At 46.7% G+C, this 19,402-nt stretch overlaps 1 protein-coding gene across 1 annotated transcript in view; it reads right to left on the bottom strand.

Annotated features, from left to right (window-relative positions):
• Window positions 1-19,402, bottom strand: part of LOC8034814 (glutamate receptor-like) — a 48,071-nt gene that overhangs the window by 9,839 nt on the left and 18,830 nt on the right. The window contains exons 2-4 of the mRNA XM_042286322.1: window positions 17,191-17,281; window positions 15,152-15,313; window positions 2,235-2,373 (exon numbers count right to left, since the gene is read on the bottom strand). Of these exons, the coding sequence (XP_042142256.1) occupies window positions 2,235-2,373; window positions 15,152-15,313; window positions 17,191-17,281 (392 nt within the window). The remainder of the gene's footprint in view (window positions 1-2,234; window positions 2,374-15,151; window positions 15,314-17,190; window positions 17,282-19,402) is intronic.

Below are 19,402 nucleotides of genomic sequence, written 5' to 3'. Positions count from 1 at the left end.
ACAGCAGGACTCTGACCAGAATTCGGGAAGAGTATTACTGGCCTAAGCTTCTGGAGGCAGTTCACCGGTACACAAGATCGTGCCACGAGTGCCAACGCCGCACGTAAACTCTAACGAAGCCATTTGGGCTCCGGCACCCGAATCCGTCGCCTATACTGCTCCGTTTCAGCACATCAGAGTGAATCTACTTGGACTTTTCCCAGCGTCGGCGTCGGGAAACCGCTGGATGATCATCGCCACGGAACGTCTAACCCGGTGCGCCGAGACAAAGGCACTGCTGCTGAGGTCCCCAAGTTTTCCAGAAAATTCATCGTTGACCGGCACGGCACCCTCGAGCCGGTAATAAGGAAAAAAAATGGGGCTTTTAAAAAACTATACAGGAGTTTTATTGTTTTACGTCATAATTACAAGTTTACAGATGCAATTAACACCAATCGAACGGGTTAATTACATAGATCGTTTTTTTATTCGACATAAAGTTATAAATTCGTTATAATAAAGTTATATTTTCCAAGATGGTAGAAGTGTTCACTTGAACTTTTAAAATTTTCATAAATCCTTTTTTATGTGTATTTGCATGCACATCATATCTGTATAATATTCTGGACCTTTCGGTCTTAACATCACAGCTTACGTACATTTGCAATCGAGAACAGTACTTCACAGCGGGCATAACAGCGACATGTGTTGCTCAGTCTACATATGTCACTGAAGTTTGCTGAAGCCAAGAAGGCCTAGGTTCGTTTCAGAAGTCTGGAGCTAGGGAAAATACGTTCCTAAATACTCTTTCTTTCCTAGAATGTATTTCCGGAGCAGAGGAATTAGAAAGGGTAGAACTCAGTTTCCCAATTCGGAAAGAAATCGTGTTTAACCCGATTTTCAATAAGTATTTTTGGGGCCTAAAATTCGGAAAATATCGGTTTTCACAGTAAAATCAAGGAAGCTACTAACCGTGAAAGTTTTTCGCTTAACTACTGATTGCCAAAAATGATAAAAATATGAGAAAAACTGCAATCTTTAACCAGTCGCAATTTTATTAATCTGTTAGAATCCAATTTAGCGCATCATATATAATGACGTTGCAAGAGTGTAAGACCTTAAATTTCGATCAGCAATCAGTTATCATTAATCAACTATGTAACCGCCTAGCGCTATCTTTTCTGAATAATCAACGTCTTGTTTATGAATAATACCTGAAAGCAACAAAGGCCACTTTCCTTTGTGGCATTAATGGTATCGGACAAGACTTTGTGGTCTCTGCGTATGTCACGGGCTTTCGAGTTTCTCTGCAACTGCACCGAAGATGGGTTTTAAAGAAGCCACAAAACGCAGGCTTCTTAATCGAAATTTCGCTAAGATCGACGTTGCTCTGAATATTGCAAACAAAGTAATATTCGTTCGAAATTTATTCATAGAGGTGCAGCTTTGTCTAAATTACTTAACTGAACAGCGATCAAGAATAAAGCTATATTTTGCGTAAAGGTTTAAATTGGTCGCCTTGGCACCTTTGCTTGAAGTTGAAATTGGAAGCGTACGTGCTTGAAATATTTCAGGAGTGATAGAGCAAAACTTGTCCCAATTATTTAGTTGTTTTATATCAAGTTCGCATATTACATACGAGCACAGTGCGTTCTTGGGAACTTGGAAAAGTTTGGCATGGTTAGATAGATGCAACGTGAATATTCCTAGAATCAGCGATCAGTAAAAGATAATTAACAGAGATGGAGGCATTGGCATTAAATCCACAAAACCGATTGCTCAACACCAATTCTTGCAGGAAATGGTGAGTAGCCGTTTTATGAAACAGTCTTTGTAATGTGAAAGACTGTACATACATTGCGCTGACGTGCGAAACACGTTATTTTTCTTCAAACATGTACAAGGATATCTCAATATTGTTGTAGATACCTTCATTCCCCCGAAACTCCCACGGTCTAAATCATTCACTAAAACACAGACAAAAATGTAAATATTCACCAGTTATTCCGTAAACATGAAGTGTATACTGCAGGGTATTCATATTAACAGGCTGCGTATTGACGATGCATCACTGTATATACACCAGATGTATACTCATTCGCAAGTCGAGACAGAACAACACAAACACATGCAGATTTATGCATATGCCTCTACGTTAAACGCATTATCGGTCGCAGCATTTAGTATTTCCAGCGATGGATCTTGATATTGCATTCTTTCTTTTTTTTATAAACGCGTGCCGGCTTTTTCGTTACCTTCCAGAAGAAGGTTCCCCAGCATCTCGAATAGATAATCGTAAAAGTGGTCCAGAAACGTCCGAAGCCCCGTGAGACTTGAGTAGAGGGCCAGGAGCGTGCTGAGGCAGAGCAGGACACTGGCGATTGTCATCCAGATCTGCAGTGTGGGGAGACAAGCTTGTTGAGCCAACACCCCTTTGACAACAAAGCCTTAATACCGAATTTTCTGTGTCATCTGAAGGTTGCCAACGCAAGACACAGATTCAACATGAATGCTGCGTTTGACTGGGACTCATGTGAAATCGCCGGCATTACAATATTGCCCTGTGTGAGTAGCTGAGTCAGCAGCGTGCTCAACTCCCACACCGCTGTCTGGGGTTTAATCCCCGTCAACGCTTGTCCTTTTTATCTCTCTTTTGTTTGCATGACTAGAATGTTCCAGATGACTCCTGAACCAATTGTTGTTTGTTCGAGATCTGAATCGTCTAGGTACCCACGCGTTTACAAAAGAAGCTTTGCATTACTGCATGAGTCAGTCATCCTTCCGTTGCCGTGAATGAAGGTACGGCCTTCGATACTTTATTTCTTGGCACAATTTCTTCAAAAACAGCGATCATTTTAAGTTTTACTAATCAAGTTTATGTTCTTATTAGTAACGTGTTGGTCAAGGTGCGGGGTTACGCAGTCTGTTCCCACGATGGGTACCACCTGTGAACACGATAGCTCCCAAGACAACGACCGTGAAGACGTCGTCGCCGAAAAACATTCGAGGTCGATTCTGACATCAAAGACGCCCTCGACTATGACCTCGAAAACGACCCGGACTATAAACTAAACCTAGCCCATGGCTACGACCTCGACGACAACATGAAGACACTTCGACCACCACGCCGACACCGACAATGAAACGAGATGTCAAAGCAGGCTCTACTTTCAACCTGTCGCCAATTATAGCGGCGAGGAGGAAGCGCTCGATGGGATCAAGCCCAGAGGAGAGGGGCGACCACTCGAATTCAACATTTGAAAAGACAGCACTGTAGTCTTGCTATCTCGGAGGTCTTAGATAATTACTGATGTGCCGCCCTTGATTACGTCTAATCCATTCCCGTGATTCCACACGTTCCGCCTTCCTTTTTGTTTTCTCGGTGTTTCTGAAGTTTTGTTTAGATTTTTTTGGCGTTTTAATATGAACGAGTGCATTACGACCTTTTAAGTTCAACTGCGAAGCGTTTCGCAAACCTTGTTTGACATAGCAACTACCTCGTCGTACGGAATGATCACCGGTCTGACGAAGTTTGTGACACTCAAACACAAATGACTGAACCAGCCTTTAGGTGCGTAATTAACGCATCCAGTGCGCTTTCAAAAATAGTTAACTTCTAAACAGAGCAAGCTATCTAGTTTGGGCGACGCAAGTATTGGGAACTAATGAGCTGATTGCGAGATGTCAGCCTTTTTTTCTATACACCTCCTGAAAACCGGAAGCGGGGGGGGGGGGGGGGGGGGGGGGGATCAGGCAAAATCGGAGCGAAGTATACACAACACCACGACACCTTTATCAATTTAAGGTTACATTATACTCATGCGGTTCAATCCACATCCCCTTGCTGATTCGAGAGGATACGTAGTTGAGCAGCAGCAGGAGATTGTTCGATTCTGGCGCGAATAAGTGCCTCATTATAGCTCTACTTATTAAGCTGTCCATCACACGTTTTCAAATAGCGGAAGTTTTGCGTTTAACTCTAATTAACATGCCTATTTTCTTGAAGTTAACTTCGAAAAAATTATAATCGGTGAGTATATTCACGCAAATGCCAAATAGTTCGACGTGGCTCTGTTTTCTCTGTCGGGCGTCCGCGTATGGGCGGCATAGAAAAATGCCAAATAACAGGTCGCGTAAAGTTATATTATCTCTGCGCGGCTGTAGCTTCACTCAAAATACGGATGTTCGTATGTTGCTTAAACGTGAAGCAGGTATTTTCCGTTCGACGAACCTTTAAAGAATCTTATATAGTGATGCGATATACTCAGAACTGGCTTTTTAATACATCGAATCTAAGGAAGAGTAAAGGAGACAAGAAAGAAGTAAAGCATGAAAATATTTAGTCGTTCTGAGCTGAAGGGATCTTATATCAGTACCAACGAAGACTACTCCAAAAGGGATGTTGACACCCGGGAAAAAAACTTGTCGAATTCTAAAACAGAAAAACGAAGGAACGGTGCAAATGTAAAAGTAGTGTTTGATAAAGTCAAATTAATCACTGTTCTCTGGTGCAACGAATGTAGTATTTAAAAGTATAAATGTACATCATTCAATAACCAGGATCGATGGCATCATCATGACTGACATTATGGCAATCACAAATACGTGTCTTTACCACCATACTTTAGACAATAAAATTACGCCTGTAAATTACAACATAGGACATGCAGGAAATCACGTAGTAGAGAGGCTGCACTTATTAATGGAATTTACGGTGCTTGAAGAGGTTGAAGCCGTTTAAGCATTATGAACAGAGCTAAAGTTCAATGATAGAACCGTTGTCTTGGGCAGAAAATAGAGGCCACCAAATACTTCATTCGAGGTCCAAGTCAAACTCCGAGTATAAGTGGACAATCCATTATATCTTAATAATAATAATATATTGTTGGTGGGCGATTTCAATTTACCGTATATAAATTGCCATCCGCTTTCAAGTGGAATTGATGACTTTGCTAGCTGCAACCAACAGTTGGAGCTTGCATTCTGTTATAATTTAACGCACGTCGTCAAGGGTCATACAAGACCAGCTTCCACAGAATCGTCTCTACCTGACTTAATATTTGTTTTTCGGACTCTACGTTTTCTTCTTTCCAAAAAGAAAACATTTAGAGCGGATATCGAACCATGAAATCATTATCTAGCCTCCCCCCCCCCCCCCCCCACCTTTCCTCATAAAACATTCCTGAACTTTAAAGCCGCTGATGACGTTAGTGTTTTATAATATCTTAAAGAATCATTCGACGATGTCCAGTTCCTCTAAAAGTTATCTGCCAACACTCAGGTTTTTTGAGGTTATTTGTGAAGTGATAACGTACTGTATTAATTGTTTTGTACGTACGCATACAAAAACTATAAGAAAAAATTCTGAAATCACTTGAGCAATCATTCCCGTGAAGAGAAAAATAAAGCGGTCTAGGAAAGGCCCTTACGCTAACACCAAATGTCAATAAAAGAGTCCAACTTTGAAGAATAAGTCGTGACCTAAAGAGGTTTGTTAAAGATTTAAATGCAATTTTTTTTTACAACATCACGCTTAAAAAGCTTTTCTTAATTAAGTTCCCATACGAAGTTCTGGCGGTATGTTAATTCTCGTCCGAACCGTAAAGTGTCTGCGGTAGCAATCAACGCCCGGTTGAAAATGCAATTCCTATTTTTATCTGTTCTTAGTCAAGATAATGGAGATTGGCCGGTATTTATAAATTTTTCTGATTACCCTTCAATTAGAGATATGAAATTACACGATGTGTATTTCTATATAAAGGGTGTCACAAAAGAAAATGCACACGGTCTTTTTTACCGCAAAAACAAACTAAGCAACGCCGAACGCTCATTCTCCGCCCAAAGGTAGCGCTAGAGGTCACAACCAGAAGCCAAAGTTTCAGCCCGATCCGATAACTTAATCAAAAGTTATAAGTGATTTTCTAAAAATTTCAATGGGAAAATAGAGCCCATTTTTGCCTGTTTTTTTGTTTCTGAAGTCACAGAGTCCTATGCGTTTAAAAACTCCGTCGGCCGCCATTTCCCCATTAAACTTTTCAGAAAATCACTTGTAACTTTTGATTAAGTCATCGGATCGGGCTGAAACTTTGGCATCTAGTTGTGACCTCTAGCGCTACCTTTGGACGGAGAATGAACGTTCGGCGATGCCTAGTTTATTTTTGTGGTAAAAGAGACCGTGTAAATTTTCTTTTATGACACCCTGTATTTAGGATTGTATATCATTTAGACTTAACTCTCCACCGCGTAGCGAAATCACGCGGGACAAAGAAAAGAGGAAATAAGGAGCACTAAGGCGGCTGAGGTGCGCTGAAGAGAAGTAAGGAGAGGATTGATAACTAATGGGAATGCTGCCCTTGCCACGTACATGTGATGACATGGTGGTGAAGTTTTGTGTCCATTTTTGGCGCGCGCGTTTGAAAGCTGTAAACTAAAACAAGTATAGCGCTGTAAGAGAGAGATAGGAGGGCAGCTGAACGGAAAGGACGTGCTTCATGTCGGCTCCGTCAATTTTCGCAAATTAGTGCGGCGCCGTGATAATTTATGTAAGTTTTCTGACCTCAGCGTCTTTGTGAAGTTCTGTGGATCACGGGGAAGTGAAGTTTGTCCCGGTGAGTCGAGTTTTTGCGATTTTTCTGGACTTTATCTGTATTGAACCCACGAGAGGCGCTAAGCCTAACGACGTCCTTGGAAGAAGCTCGGTCGCCGGCGTCAATGGCGTCGGCGGCTAAGCCTAACGGCGCCGGCGAGGTGGTCGGCATGGATGACGAGACGGTGGCGGACGGACAGGACGGACGGATCCGGGTAGGAAGACGCGGAACGAAGACGGCACGACCGGCGGAAGCAAGAAGTTTCGGCAAAGTTGTCGACCGTGTGATTCGAGCGAGTCGCATGCCCCGTTTTGGAGTACGAGGGGACACCAAGATCATCGTTAGGCCCCGCGGGGGCTTGGATTTAAGAAGGGTCTCAGACGTAGCTCTGGCAGCGGCTGTCAAGAACGCGGCCGGTGTAGAGCTCCCAGCGGCAAGTGAAGACCTGGTGTTTATCAACGGCACCCAGAACGTGATTGTAATAAGCTGCTCGTGTAAGGAGCGCGCAAGGAAGTACATCGGAATCACGGCCCTGAAGATGGGTGATACCCTGTACGAGGCACGGGCTTACGCGACAGTCCCCGAAGGATGTGCAAAGGGGGTAATCCGCGGGATACCCTTGACGCACACGAGGAAGCAGATCGAAGAGGCGCTGCTTGGTCCCAGGAATCCGTCCCTTATCGCGGCGGAGCGCATCGGTTCATCTGGTGCTGTGATTGTGGTGTTCGAGGGGGAGGTGGTCCCATCTCGCGTGGTCTACGATAGCGTTGTGCTGCGGTGCACCTTATACCGAAAGCACTACGAGGTATGCCGAATCTGCGGGAAAGTCGGGCACCGAACGGACGTCTGCCCGACCCCAAGCGCTCGTCGATGCCTGGGATGCGGCAAAGACCCAACGCCCGGACATGAGTGCATGGCCAAGTGTAAGCTGTGTGGTGGTCCGCACGAGACTGGGGACAGGAGGTGTAAGAACAAATTTCGTGAACCTTACATTGTTCGTAGTAGGAAATGGGAAAGGAGCCAGATCGGGGCACGTGCGCGTAGCCCCTCGATCCCTCGGTTTACTGGTGGCGATTTCCCCGCCGTAGGTAGGGGGCGCTCAGGCTCCGTGGAGTCGCGTACCTCGCGGAGCCGCAGCCGTAGCACAGGCCGCCAGGTGTCGTGGGCTCAGGTTGCTGCAAAAAAGCCCCCTACTGGGAAGGGTAGTAAGGATAATGAACTAATGGAGAAGATGAAAGTCATGGAAAGGGAGCGGCAAGAGCTGATTCAGACAAACAGAGAGTTAAAAGCAATGGTCGAGGCGCTAACGCGTAAGGTAGACCAGATGGAAATATCGTCTGACGCGAGCGGTAATAGCCCGCCTATGAAGCGTAAGGTCGTGGGGGATAAGGCCAAAGCCGTCGGAATCGCGGCAGGAAAAGAGCAGGTGCAAGGCCAGGTAGACTGGGAAAGAAGGTTCGGGGTTTTGGAGCAGAGTATGGCCCAGATAATGTCTAAATTGGAACACGTCTGCAGGTGTGTGGACGGTATCAGAAGCAGGGTCGAAAAGCTTGAAAACAGGAATGGATAGTTTGCTCATATGGATTTGGAATTGTAATGGATATGGAAACAAGAGGGCCAGGTTGCAACAATTTCTCAGGAGTAGGCATCGCAAACCAGACGTTATCTTGATGCAGGAAACTGTGATTGAATGTGTAACCCTACCGGGATATGTGGCATACAGGGCGCAGGGGGGGCCCCCTGGTAGAGTCAGGGGAGTTTGTACGTTTGTAAGAAGAAAGTGGCCGGTGTTAGTACACTGTATGGATGGGGATGAAAATGTAGAAAGAATCGCAGTAGAGGTCCTCGTGGGCAGGGTGGGAGTATGCGTATGCAACATTTATAGTAACCCCCACTTTAGACGGCAAAGGTTCAGTAACATTCTGCACGGTGCGGTCCGCTGGGCAGACGGAAGAAGCTTAGTGGTGGCCGGGGACTTTAACACTAGCCATGAAACTCTAGGACATGGCCACAACACTAGAAAAGCTTTGAACCTTTTCTCAGACGCGGAGGAAGTGGGGTTAATGCTGGTTACGGATCCTGGCCTGCCCACACGGGCTGCGCGGCATTTTGCTGATAGGGATACAACGCCTGACCTGGTCTACGTCAATGACGCTAGGATCTCATGGGAAAACCTAATGGAAGATCTCGGCAGCGATCACCGGGTAGTGGAGATTGAGGTACCATTGAGGGAGAAACCGCGGCAGTGGAGAGTAAAGGGCCTGGTCAATTGGGACCTTTTCAGGGCTTTATGCCCAAGCGGCCCCATTGAGAACGTTGAAGCGTGGTCGAGGGAACTGACGAATACGGTTGAAAGCGCGAGAAGGGAAGTGAACCTTGATGAGGCAATAAATAATGCAGTAGGGGGCATAGTAGATAGCCGACTGATATCTTTATTAGAGGCACAGGATTCTATCAGGATGAGGTGGAGGGCAACTGGTAGGCGCAACAGAGCCCTGCGCAAAAGATTGGCTCAGCTTAATGGGGAAATCAGGAAGCATTGCGAAGCGCTGTCCCGTCAGCAGTGGGACGACGTGTGCGCGCGAGCGGAGGGCAGCCTACATTGTGGAGACACATGGCAACTACTTAGACACTTATTGAACGAGGACTCGACCAAGGCGGCAAAGGGCCGCAAGCTTAAGGAAGTGGTCGGCAGATCTGTAAGGGATCTGGGGGTACAAAAGGTCAAAGATTGGCTTAAGAACAAATTCCTGGGCAAAGGTGAGAAAACTTGTGGAGTACGGTACGAAGGGTTAGAGAATCCAGAGTTGGACAAACCATTCGAGATGTGGGAGCTTAGGGCGGCACTAACTAAAGCTAACCGTCGCTCAGCTCCGGGATTGGACGGGATCAGTAATTCGGTCTTGTCAAATCTATCAGATGAGGGACTAGAGAAACTATTAGACCTGTACAACAAGGTGTGGGAAGAGGGAGCCCTCCCTGAGCCCTGGAAAGTAGCAAAGCTGGTGCTAATACCCAAGCACAACAAGCCGCCGGACTTGGAACACCTCAGGCCAATTTCCATCACCTCGTGTGTATGTAAACTCCTTGAACATATGATCCTAAGGAGATGGCAAGCGTTCTTGGAAAGCAAAGGGTACTTTCCGAGCTCAATGATCGGCTTCCGCGAGGGTCTGGGTGCACAAGATGCCATGCTCATCATAAAACACGAGGTGGTGGAAAGCAAGAAGCCCGGGGTGATTCTAGGTCTGGATCTAAAAAGTGCGTTCGATCGAGTAACCCATGAAGCCATCCTAACCGGAGTTAGCAAGGCAGGGCTAGGGAATAGAAGTTTTGCCTTCGTAAAGGATTTCCTGTCTAACAGGAGAGCTAAATTGGTGGCCGGGGATCTGGAGGTAGGCGAAGGGAACCTAGGTAATGCTGGCACACCACAGGGTTCAGTGATATCTCCTGTGTTGTTCAACATAGTGATGGTGGATGCAGTACGTGCTCTACGTCGGGAAGGAATACCACATGTAGTATACGCCGATGACATTACTATGTGGTGTCTAGACAAACGACGCGAGGTTGTGAGAGGGACCCTGCAAACAGGTATCGAACTGGTGGAAGAAAACTTAGAGGGAACGGGACTGGTGTGTGCACCAGAAAAATCTGAGTACTTAATGTGTCAACAACATCGAAGCTCGTGGAAAGAAGTATTACTGTACGCGGACGGAGGGTTGATACCGAAAGTGCCTACGCTTCGGGTGTTGGGTTTGGTGTTACAAGAAAAGGCGGGCAACTCCGCCATGCTAGACAGGCTGAGGGCAAAGGTCCTGGCAGCCATGCGATTAATACAGAGGGTCTCCAGTAGGAGACGAGGCATCAGAGAAGAGGGAGTGTTGAGGCTAGTCCAGGCTTTTGCCCTCAGCCATATCATGTATGTAGGGCCATATCTCAAATGGTGGAAGGCCGAGCTAAACAAGCTGGATGCGATGGTGCGGAAAGCTTGCAGAGCCGGTTTGGGGGTGCTCTCTTTCACGCATAACGCCGACCTGGACGCCCTTGGGGTGCATAACTCGGTGACCGAGATGATTGAGGCACACCGAGAAGCTCAGGAGTTAAGGCTTGCCGGTACTGCGGCTGGACGAGAAATTCTCGCCCGAGTCGGCGTAAGTCGTGGAAACACCGGACTAGCTGAGTTACCCAATGAGACCATGAGATGTGTGAAAGTGCGCCCGATCCCGAGACACATGCACCCCACGAGAGACGCTGGGCGTCGTGCGGCCAGAGCGCAAGCTCTGGAGCGACTGTTCTTGAAATCTGGAGGAGCGGTCTGTGTTGATGCAGCTGTACGTGATGGAGTTGGGGTGGCGGTTGTCACGGATCTGGCCACCGGGGAAATCAAGACGGCCCTGAGTGTTAGGGGCGGAGATGTTTGTGTAACAGAAGGAATTGCCATAAGCATAGCGGTTTCCCTGCCAGGGGTTAAAGCAGTGCTAAGCGATTCGATGACTGCGGTGAGGGGGTACGCGCGCGGTCGTGTTCCGCCTCTAGTCGCCAAGCTGTGCAAACCTCGTAACGAGGTGGAAGTGGTGTGGACCCCTGCGCACATGGGCGGCAATGTCGCTCCTGACCGAATGGCCCGAGAGTTATTAGGCCGGGCTTTCGGTGGGGCGGCGGTGTTCGCTCCGGTGGGCTACGGGGAAGTATTACGAGCGAAACGAGAAGCGCGGCGGGTGTATCCCCCTCCGCACGAGAACCTAAGCAGAGAGGAAGCCGTCCTTCTAAGGCAGCTTCAAGTGAAATGCATCTTCACGCCGGTGTTGGGCCGGTATATGGCTCCGGACGTGTACAGAACGGATGCGTGTGTTGTATGTGGGGAAAAGGCTACGGTCATGCACGTGTTGTGGGACTGCAGTCCGGTAGGCGCGCCTGGAACGTTGCCTGAGATGTTGGACGCCGGAGTCAAGGATACGACACTGGAAGGACAGCGATGGGCCGTTCAGAAGGCTCGGGAACTGAGGGACAGGCAGGTCCGCAACCGGGCCCCCTGCACCCTTACCCCGGGTGGGGCTTTCGGCCTCCCCTAGCCAGATGGGCTAGCTTTTGAAGACAAATAAAGACGTTTATTCCTCCTCCATAGCGCTGTAATTATTTTTTTGTCTTTTTTTCTTGAAAATTTGATTGTAATATTTTTTTAATTTTTAATTTTTTTTTCAGTGTATTTTTCAGGATGTCTTTTTTCTAACACATATATAGTTGAGTTCGGAGCGTCGTGTATGTGCGTTCCTTTTTGTCCCTTCACTCCAGGACCACCAAGTCTATCCGTAACCAGCTCGCCTGACTAATTCCTGTAACTTCAACGAAGTATTACTTTTTCAAAAAATATTTCAACATGAGTTTAAACGAAATTTTATAAGATCATCCACCGATACATTTTGGACCATATTATTAATATAAAAATAAAAACAGGAGTTGTCCGAGCACATATTCCTGCGGGACACCAGGGCCGGTTTTCTCGAAGCGATGGTAAACCCATTTTGGTAAACCACGGTGCCTAGGAAGGAAAAAGTACCTAGGTACTGTAAGTAACGGCTGAATATAGAACAACAATAATTATTTTTGATTGGGCAGTAAGATGCGCCATCTATCGGTGAAACAAGCCAGTCATTTCGTTTATCCTCTTTTTTCCGCTGGTTGTCATCGATGTAGTATGTATTTTAAGTCAAAATATAGTAATAATGTACTTAAAGACCAATTTATTTGCTTCAGATGGTACGAAGACATTTTTGCTACTATGCTAGAGCTTGTCGACGAATATTCGAAAATGTAAGAAACATTTCGTTCAAAATGTTTCGTCATAAACAACGCCTAGCTTTCCCGTGTGCCTTCCAGTCTGGCAACGCCGGTGCGGTACTCTCGTTTTTGTTCCTTTAGACGCGCGTTTCTGTGATTCCTGCTGATCTCAACTGTTTGCCCTCTCTTCCGTTTGCCCAACCGATCCACCGGTGACGATAAGCTAAGCTTATCGTCACCGTTGAATTGCTCGCCACCGGGGATATGTAGAAACCTCGATGCTGTCGGCATTCTGTCGGCGCACTACGAACAGAAAAAAAAAACAGTACAATGTCCCAGCTGTTGACCCGGAACGAAGACTTTATCGAGGATAACCCCCTTCCTCCGCAAAGTAATCGCTGCTCACGAGTCGGTGTGCATTGTGTAACAAATTAAACGTGTTAGTATAAATATATAGACCCGTTGCTCTCGGGCAGGGGGCGCGAGCACTTCCGCAAGACGCGACCATGTTATGCTGGCAGCACTATCCAGGTGGCGCTGTAACGTTAGATTTTGCACGTGCCACGTTCGAATGCAAGCATTTGTCAGCATCTCTAAATGCGCGATAACAAAACGTCTAAAAAAAATTAAAAAAATAATTATGCGGCTCGCGGCCTCGGCGTCCCAACCAGCTTTATTATTTCATTGCGTTCTTTATAGCTTCCGTGAACCCGTATGTCTCAATTTACATGATAGCGAAGCCGAGGCTACTTGCAAAAACATCTTTCCCTGAACGATGCTCGCGCTGCACGAGCGCGCGTGCTTAAAAGGGACACTGCAAGCTCGGAGCTCGCTCTTGTAGACTCTGCTACGCTGGCACTTAGAATGGAACGGAGTACAAAAAAAAAAAAAAACACTGCAGTGGGGAAGCGTGATGACCAACGTTCGAAACGCGAGCCAAATATTCTATTTTGCTCGCCTGGAGCGCTGCTCAAAACTTAAGAGCTACGGGCCTATACCAACACCCGTTCGCAAAACATTTTTTTTACTCACCATAAAAACACTAGCAAGGCTTATGTACCGTCATATGTCTTGGATCCCGGACTGCTGAAGAGTGATGCGTTCGCGGAATTGTGCCGTCGGTTAGTTTAGTAGTCCCTCTGAACTACCGCTTTGCTTGACGTGCTAATAAGCTGATGGTGCGTCATTAATATAATAGCCGGATCGAAATGAATGTTCAGCAGAACCAAGCAGAACTATTAGCCCTCATTAAGCGACGTCGCGGCCATTTTGCTTGTAGGAACTGCTCCTCCCTCGGCGCCCCTGCTCTCCCAGTCACGTGACCTAGAATTCGCCCTTCTAGGGACAATAATTAACTTTAACCCACGGTTCGCGTTCGAGAAAACAGGCCCAGATGTAACTTTTACATGGGGGAACTAGATTTTGTTAATTACCACGGGTTGTTTTCTAGAAATCATGTAGTCACGTATTCAACAAAAACATTTAGGGTCAAAATTAAGTTTCTGAAGTTTAAACGAGAGTAGAGCATAAGGAACCACGCTGAATGCTTTTGAAAGTCTGAAAATAGTGCAGTCGGCCTGCTTCATTTTTTCCGAATTACAGTGCTATATCAGGATAAAATTCCGTTAACTGCGTGGTGCAGGATGACCTGGAGCGGAAACCATGTGGTTTCGGAATAAAATAAATAATTATAGCTAGATGATTTATGAGACTGGTGTAAGCTGCGTGTTCCACTGTTTTACAGGATTTGCTTGTGAGAGAAACAGGCCTGTAGTTCTCAACCACATTTTTGGCAACAGACTTGTGAATCGGGACAAAATTTGAGGGCTTCCAGTCAAGTGGTAAAGAATCAGAATTTAAAGGAGCTGTGTAACGATATTCAATTGCAATGTTTTTCTCTCTACACGAGCTTACTGGCACACCTGGGACTCAAGGATACTCACACGCAACGCCACTGGCCAAGAAACTCCTTTGTTGCGGTGTAATTTCAAGGACAAAAGCGATCATTTTCATTCAATCTCTCCTTTGCGAAATTTGATGACGTAACTCGGGGATCACAGTACACCCAAGTGACGATATTTGAATGCAGTTCATAGATTGGACCCGAGCATTGCGTGGGCACTCGACTTGGGCTCGTGACAATTGCTAGCTCGAGAAGCATTCGGGTTGTGACCCGTGTCCAATCGCTGCAACGACGACAACAGCCGAGCCATAACAATGTCTGCAACTCAGCGCGTGTCCTGCACTTTGCCAACCCCAGCGCGTGGCTATGGTCAACACTGGCGGCATATAATCGGCTCCAGATCACGTGGCCGCTTGTTCTGGCTGCGAGTTGAGGGGGTGAACGCTGCTCGTTTTTCTTAAATTGTTTACTGGGACTTCTATTGCGTGGGGTGAAAAACGAACGCGTGTTTCATAGGTCATTAACGTTAGGGATCCGTTTTAAGCGGTATTTGTGCACAGTACAAAAATTGTTGCACAGCTCCTTTAAGTATACAGTAAGTATAATGACAGAGTTAAAGAAATAATTTTAGCACAAGGTTCTAAAACAGTTTTTGGAATCTCCTCGTTACCAGTCGGTAAACGTTGCTTTATTTTGGTTAGTAGTTTAGAAATACCATGCACATCAAATTAAATTTCACGCCTGCAAACAAAAGGATTAGCCTATCATATCAAGATTAGTCATTTTATATGACACTATTGACCATATCATTGCCGTATTATAGAATTAAGGGCACATGTCATCAAACCAACGGTCAGATCTCATGCACTCCCTCATGCATTTTTTGGCCTTCTGCCTGGCATACCTGTGCGTCGAAGCCACCGATGTATCCGAAGACATTGGTGGCGTGGCTCGAGAGTCTTCCCGCCGCGTGTCCGGCCTCGGTGTCGAAGTAGTACGGGAGGGGCCCTGCTACCGAGAAAGTCTGCTCCGTAGGAGTCACCGGCCCAAGGGCCAGGTCCGACTCCTGCGCTGATCGAAGTGCCACCTAAAAGGCCACGTCCACGGTACCGCCGTGCGCGAAGGTACACTACACGCTATCCTTTCTTTAAATACTTAATAGTATTTGGGAACAAAATGGGACCGCTGACCGAATGATGCCTTGATCTATATATGTAAGAGCAAAAACATATATTCTTGCAAGAATGGCCCCGCGCGCGGCATTATCTTTGTTCACGCACTCTGAGCATCAGCAGTAGGTCTTGACCGCGAAATATTAGACGCCAGGCTAACACGCGCAGCCTTATGACTCGGAAGTTTTCTCCAGATGATAAGCGCTGGAAAGGTCACTATGGAAAATTCTGACGAAGAGAAAGCACAAATACACGCGCAAGCGTGCGCGTCCGCACGCGTCACAGTTAACTGTGACGCGTGCGGTGACGAAACTACCAGGCTACTGGTGCCGAAAAACAAGAGTAGTGTGTTAGTTATGAATCTGACAGGAAAATTATGCCCGAGACTCTCATTGCTATAGATGACTACAGAATCTGAACAATTAAAAACTAAATAAAAAAGATCCAGTTCGCTCACGGAGAGCTCTATGGAAGGCATAACACGAACCTTCTCGACCCCTTTCGATGCCATGCTATGACAGGTTCCTGTCCGGATGAAAAAATGCTACACCATGCATACAATCATCTTTCATGATAAAACAAAAACAAGCTACCGTGTTTGTGACTTTTCAATGATTGCTTAGCTTGCAATCTGATATCTGTAGAGAGTGTAACCTTTGCTTTCATTCCACTTATTTACTTCTGCCACATCACCCCATGGCATTTGACTGAATAGGGTGGCACATGCAGTTCTTCCACTTTATACCGAGCCAGAAAAATCAGCGCCTGCAGATAGAAAGCTCAAGCTTTTACCGAATAGGCATTGATCAGGTGAGGTTAACCGTAAAAAAGTTCACAGCGTAATTTGTTCGTTTTTTTTTTCTTTTTTTAACGATAGCAATGAATTTACCAATGCCAAAATTGGGCACACTTGCAGACGACCAAGTTATCGACGCTATTTACTTGAAATAGGCGCGATAGGCGTCGCGAGCAGACAGCATAGTGCGTTTCCTGCTCGATGTACCTATCGGGAGATGGCGCCACAAGTAAATAGTGTCGCTAACTCGATCGTCTGCGGATGAGTTCGTCGTTAATTTCGGCAAGTGTCTTGTTCGCTTTTTTACAGGAAGAGAAAGTCTTGAAATTACACACGGTGAATCTGATCTGCTGAGGTTTGAGCTTTCTATTTGCAGGCACCGATTTGTCTGGCTTGTTTCACAGCAAAAGATCAGCTTGTGCCCCCTTGTGTCGTGCAAGAATAAAACAAAATCACCTCGTTAAAACTGCAACGTTTCTGCATTTGTAAACACTGTTTCAGATATTTTCTTCTGATTGTAACCAATGTCATAACGCGTCTTGCGGACATCGGTTTTAATAGCAACGATCTTGTAGAAAGCAGCAATACGCTGTCCTAAGGCCCTCCCTCAAACTCAAACGCAAATATCTGAGCAAGTACACGTTTAAGAACATAAGACTCTCATAAATTGTTTCCCGAAATGCATAATGTAATGTCATAACGCTTCTGACACTGTTACGTTTTTTGTTTTTTGCTTGCACTACTATTTCACCACCCCTATACTATCTCTATCCGGAGATGTAGTAATATTAAATAATAAATAAACGTTGGAACGCTTTTATAACATTGATACCCTACGCATTAGACCGAATACCCAACTAATTTGTGAATTAAAAGCCACCGACTGATCAGTTCCAACTCTTTAGTAGGTGCACTGCCCAAGTCTGGATCAATGATCAAGCTAACGCGGAGCCAATGCAGTTTGGGTGTACTTGCATTTCGTACGACCATCCCAATCTGGCCCGCCCATTCACCATCCGCATTCTTTCCACCCCAGACGCTGTCAGGAGGTAGAATGCCCTTGTACCTAGAGAGAAAAAAAAAAGGCCACTTTCTCAGCCTGTTTGACACGGTCAGTCTCCCATTGGCCCATATTTTTGGGGCCCGGACGCTCGATTGAGCAGAGAAACAAGCAGAAGCTCCGTAATTGCAATCAACGCAAAAGTCATATTGCCCTCAGCAAGGTGCTGGCGCTATTGGCGACGTGAGCGATCAAAGGCGTCACTGTGGTCGGCCTTCCACGATTGGTCGAATGGTGACTATGACGTCAGCAAAGGTTTTCTCATCGACAGAAATAAGAGCGATGCAAGAACTTTAATTTTAACGGTGTTGGCAGTGTTCGTTTCAGAGCGCAATGATCTCAAGCTTCCACTATGCTAATTATAAACACCGTCGATCTAGTTCGTGAGATAATGACGCCACGAGAGGAAACCGTAGGAGGGCGCCACCAAAACATCTCGCCGCTAATACAACAAACTCAACAACACGTTTTGATGGCCGAGTTAGAGTTCCTGTATAGGCTCCCAACGGGAGACAGAGTTGTGCGTCTGTTTTCGACGTGCCGCCGCGCCGCTACTCGCCGTGATCCGATCACGTGAGGATCCGGATCAAATGCCATGCAGGAAAGTAGACGTTGCACGCGTCCCGACAGTACGTACCCCTGCTTTTGAGCGTGTCGCGCGCCTCGAACGCGCGGCGCCGCTATTCGTCGAATTCAGTCACGTGAAGAGCAGGATCAACATGCCGTGCAGGAAAGACGGCGCTACGGGGATGAACGCGCAACTCTGGCTTCCGTAGGGAGCCTCTACAGGAACTCTAGGCCGAGTCGTTCTAGAGCGACGGGCAAAAACACCTGACACCAACAAGCAGCAGGCACGAGCATAAAGCACACAAAGGTATCCTTGGTAGGCTTGCATTCACTCGTGTTTACTCCACGAGCACCAAGAAATTGCAAGTCTGCCATAGGTACCTTCGCGTGCGTGCCGCACGTCGGTGTCGATTGCTTCTATCTGTCGTGTAACGAGACTCGGGTGGTCCAGTCCCCACTAAAGCAACAAATAAAAACAACTAACACTGACCAACGTGAAGCAGATGCAGCAAGCATGCCAATGTATATTTGGCAGGCTAGCAATCACTCGAGTTTAAGGCCAGTTCCGACATACAGCGGAGCGCTAAGTTGACGCTACGTGAGTGCTCTAGAGAGCGCTCATGTGGCGCTTCCAAGCGCGTGGCTTAGTTCTAATATAGCGAACGATTACCGAATTTGTAGCGCAATCTTAGCGCTTGAGTAGCACCTTGTTGGCGCTTCTTTTACGGCGGTTACTGCTGTGAATTAGCGCGTGCACTGCAGTTCCGGTTCCTGTAGTTGGGTGTGCATCACAAGTACCATGGCGGACATGTGGGACGCTGAAATAGAAACGCGACAAATGCTTTTACATAAGCAATTAGTGTGTATGTGTGTGGACGACTTAACGCCCAGAAGAATCTTCTGGGCGCGCGAAATTTTTCGCAACCGAGATACAGACGGGTCCCCGGCGAGCCTTGTTCTCAGGCTGAGGGACCGAGACACAGAGGTCTTCCGAAGGTGATTTTTTTTAACTGTGTGTCTTTGAAACCAGGGTGACGCGTATCTAATAGAAAGCGATGAGGTCGTGCCCAATCAATTAGTCGCTCAGAGTTCATGACTCTGGATCGTCTGCTGGACCCTTTGATTGGAAAGCGGTTCTTTTACTTCCTCTTCTTTCACCACCAAAGGAAAAACAACAACGGAATCGCCGTGCACGCGCTGTTCGACAGCAGCGAGCACGTGAGAGCGCTTACCGCTCATTCACACTGGGGGTGGATCCGCGTTCGCAAAGCGGTTGCGAACGCGGTTGTATAAAGATCCAGTACAATTCTACCCGCACTCGATGACATCAAGTGCGCGTGCAATCGTACTGGATCTCTATACAACCGCGTTCGCAACCGCTTTGCGAACGCGGATCCGCTTCCAGTGCGAATAAGCGGTTACACTGCGCTGCTGAAGCACTAACCGAGCGCCTACTGAATCGCTTCTGGAGCGCCAACCAAGCGCCTACTGGAGCGCTTGTGAAGCGCTAGCCGAGCCCTACGTCACTCGTAGGTCGGTGCCACATGAGCGCTGCTTCCA

This window comes from Ixodes scapularis, unplaced genomic scaffold, assembly GCF_016920785.2.
Source record: "Ixodes scapularis isolate PalLabHiFi unplaced genomic scaffold, ASM1692078v2 PGA_scaffold7__128_contigs__length_106722199, whole genome shotgun sequence".
NCBI classification, from domain to species: Eukaryota; Metazoa; Arthropoda; class Arachnida; order Ixodida; family Ixodidae; genus Ixodes; species Ixodes scapularis.
The sequence above is the reverse complement of the archived record's forward strand: the minus strand, read 5'-3'. Positions and strand labels throughout refer to the sequence as shown.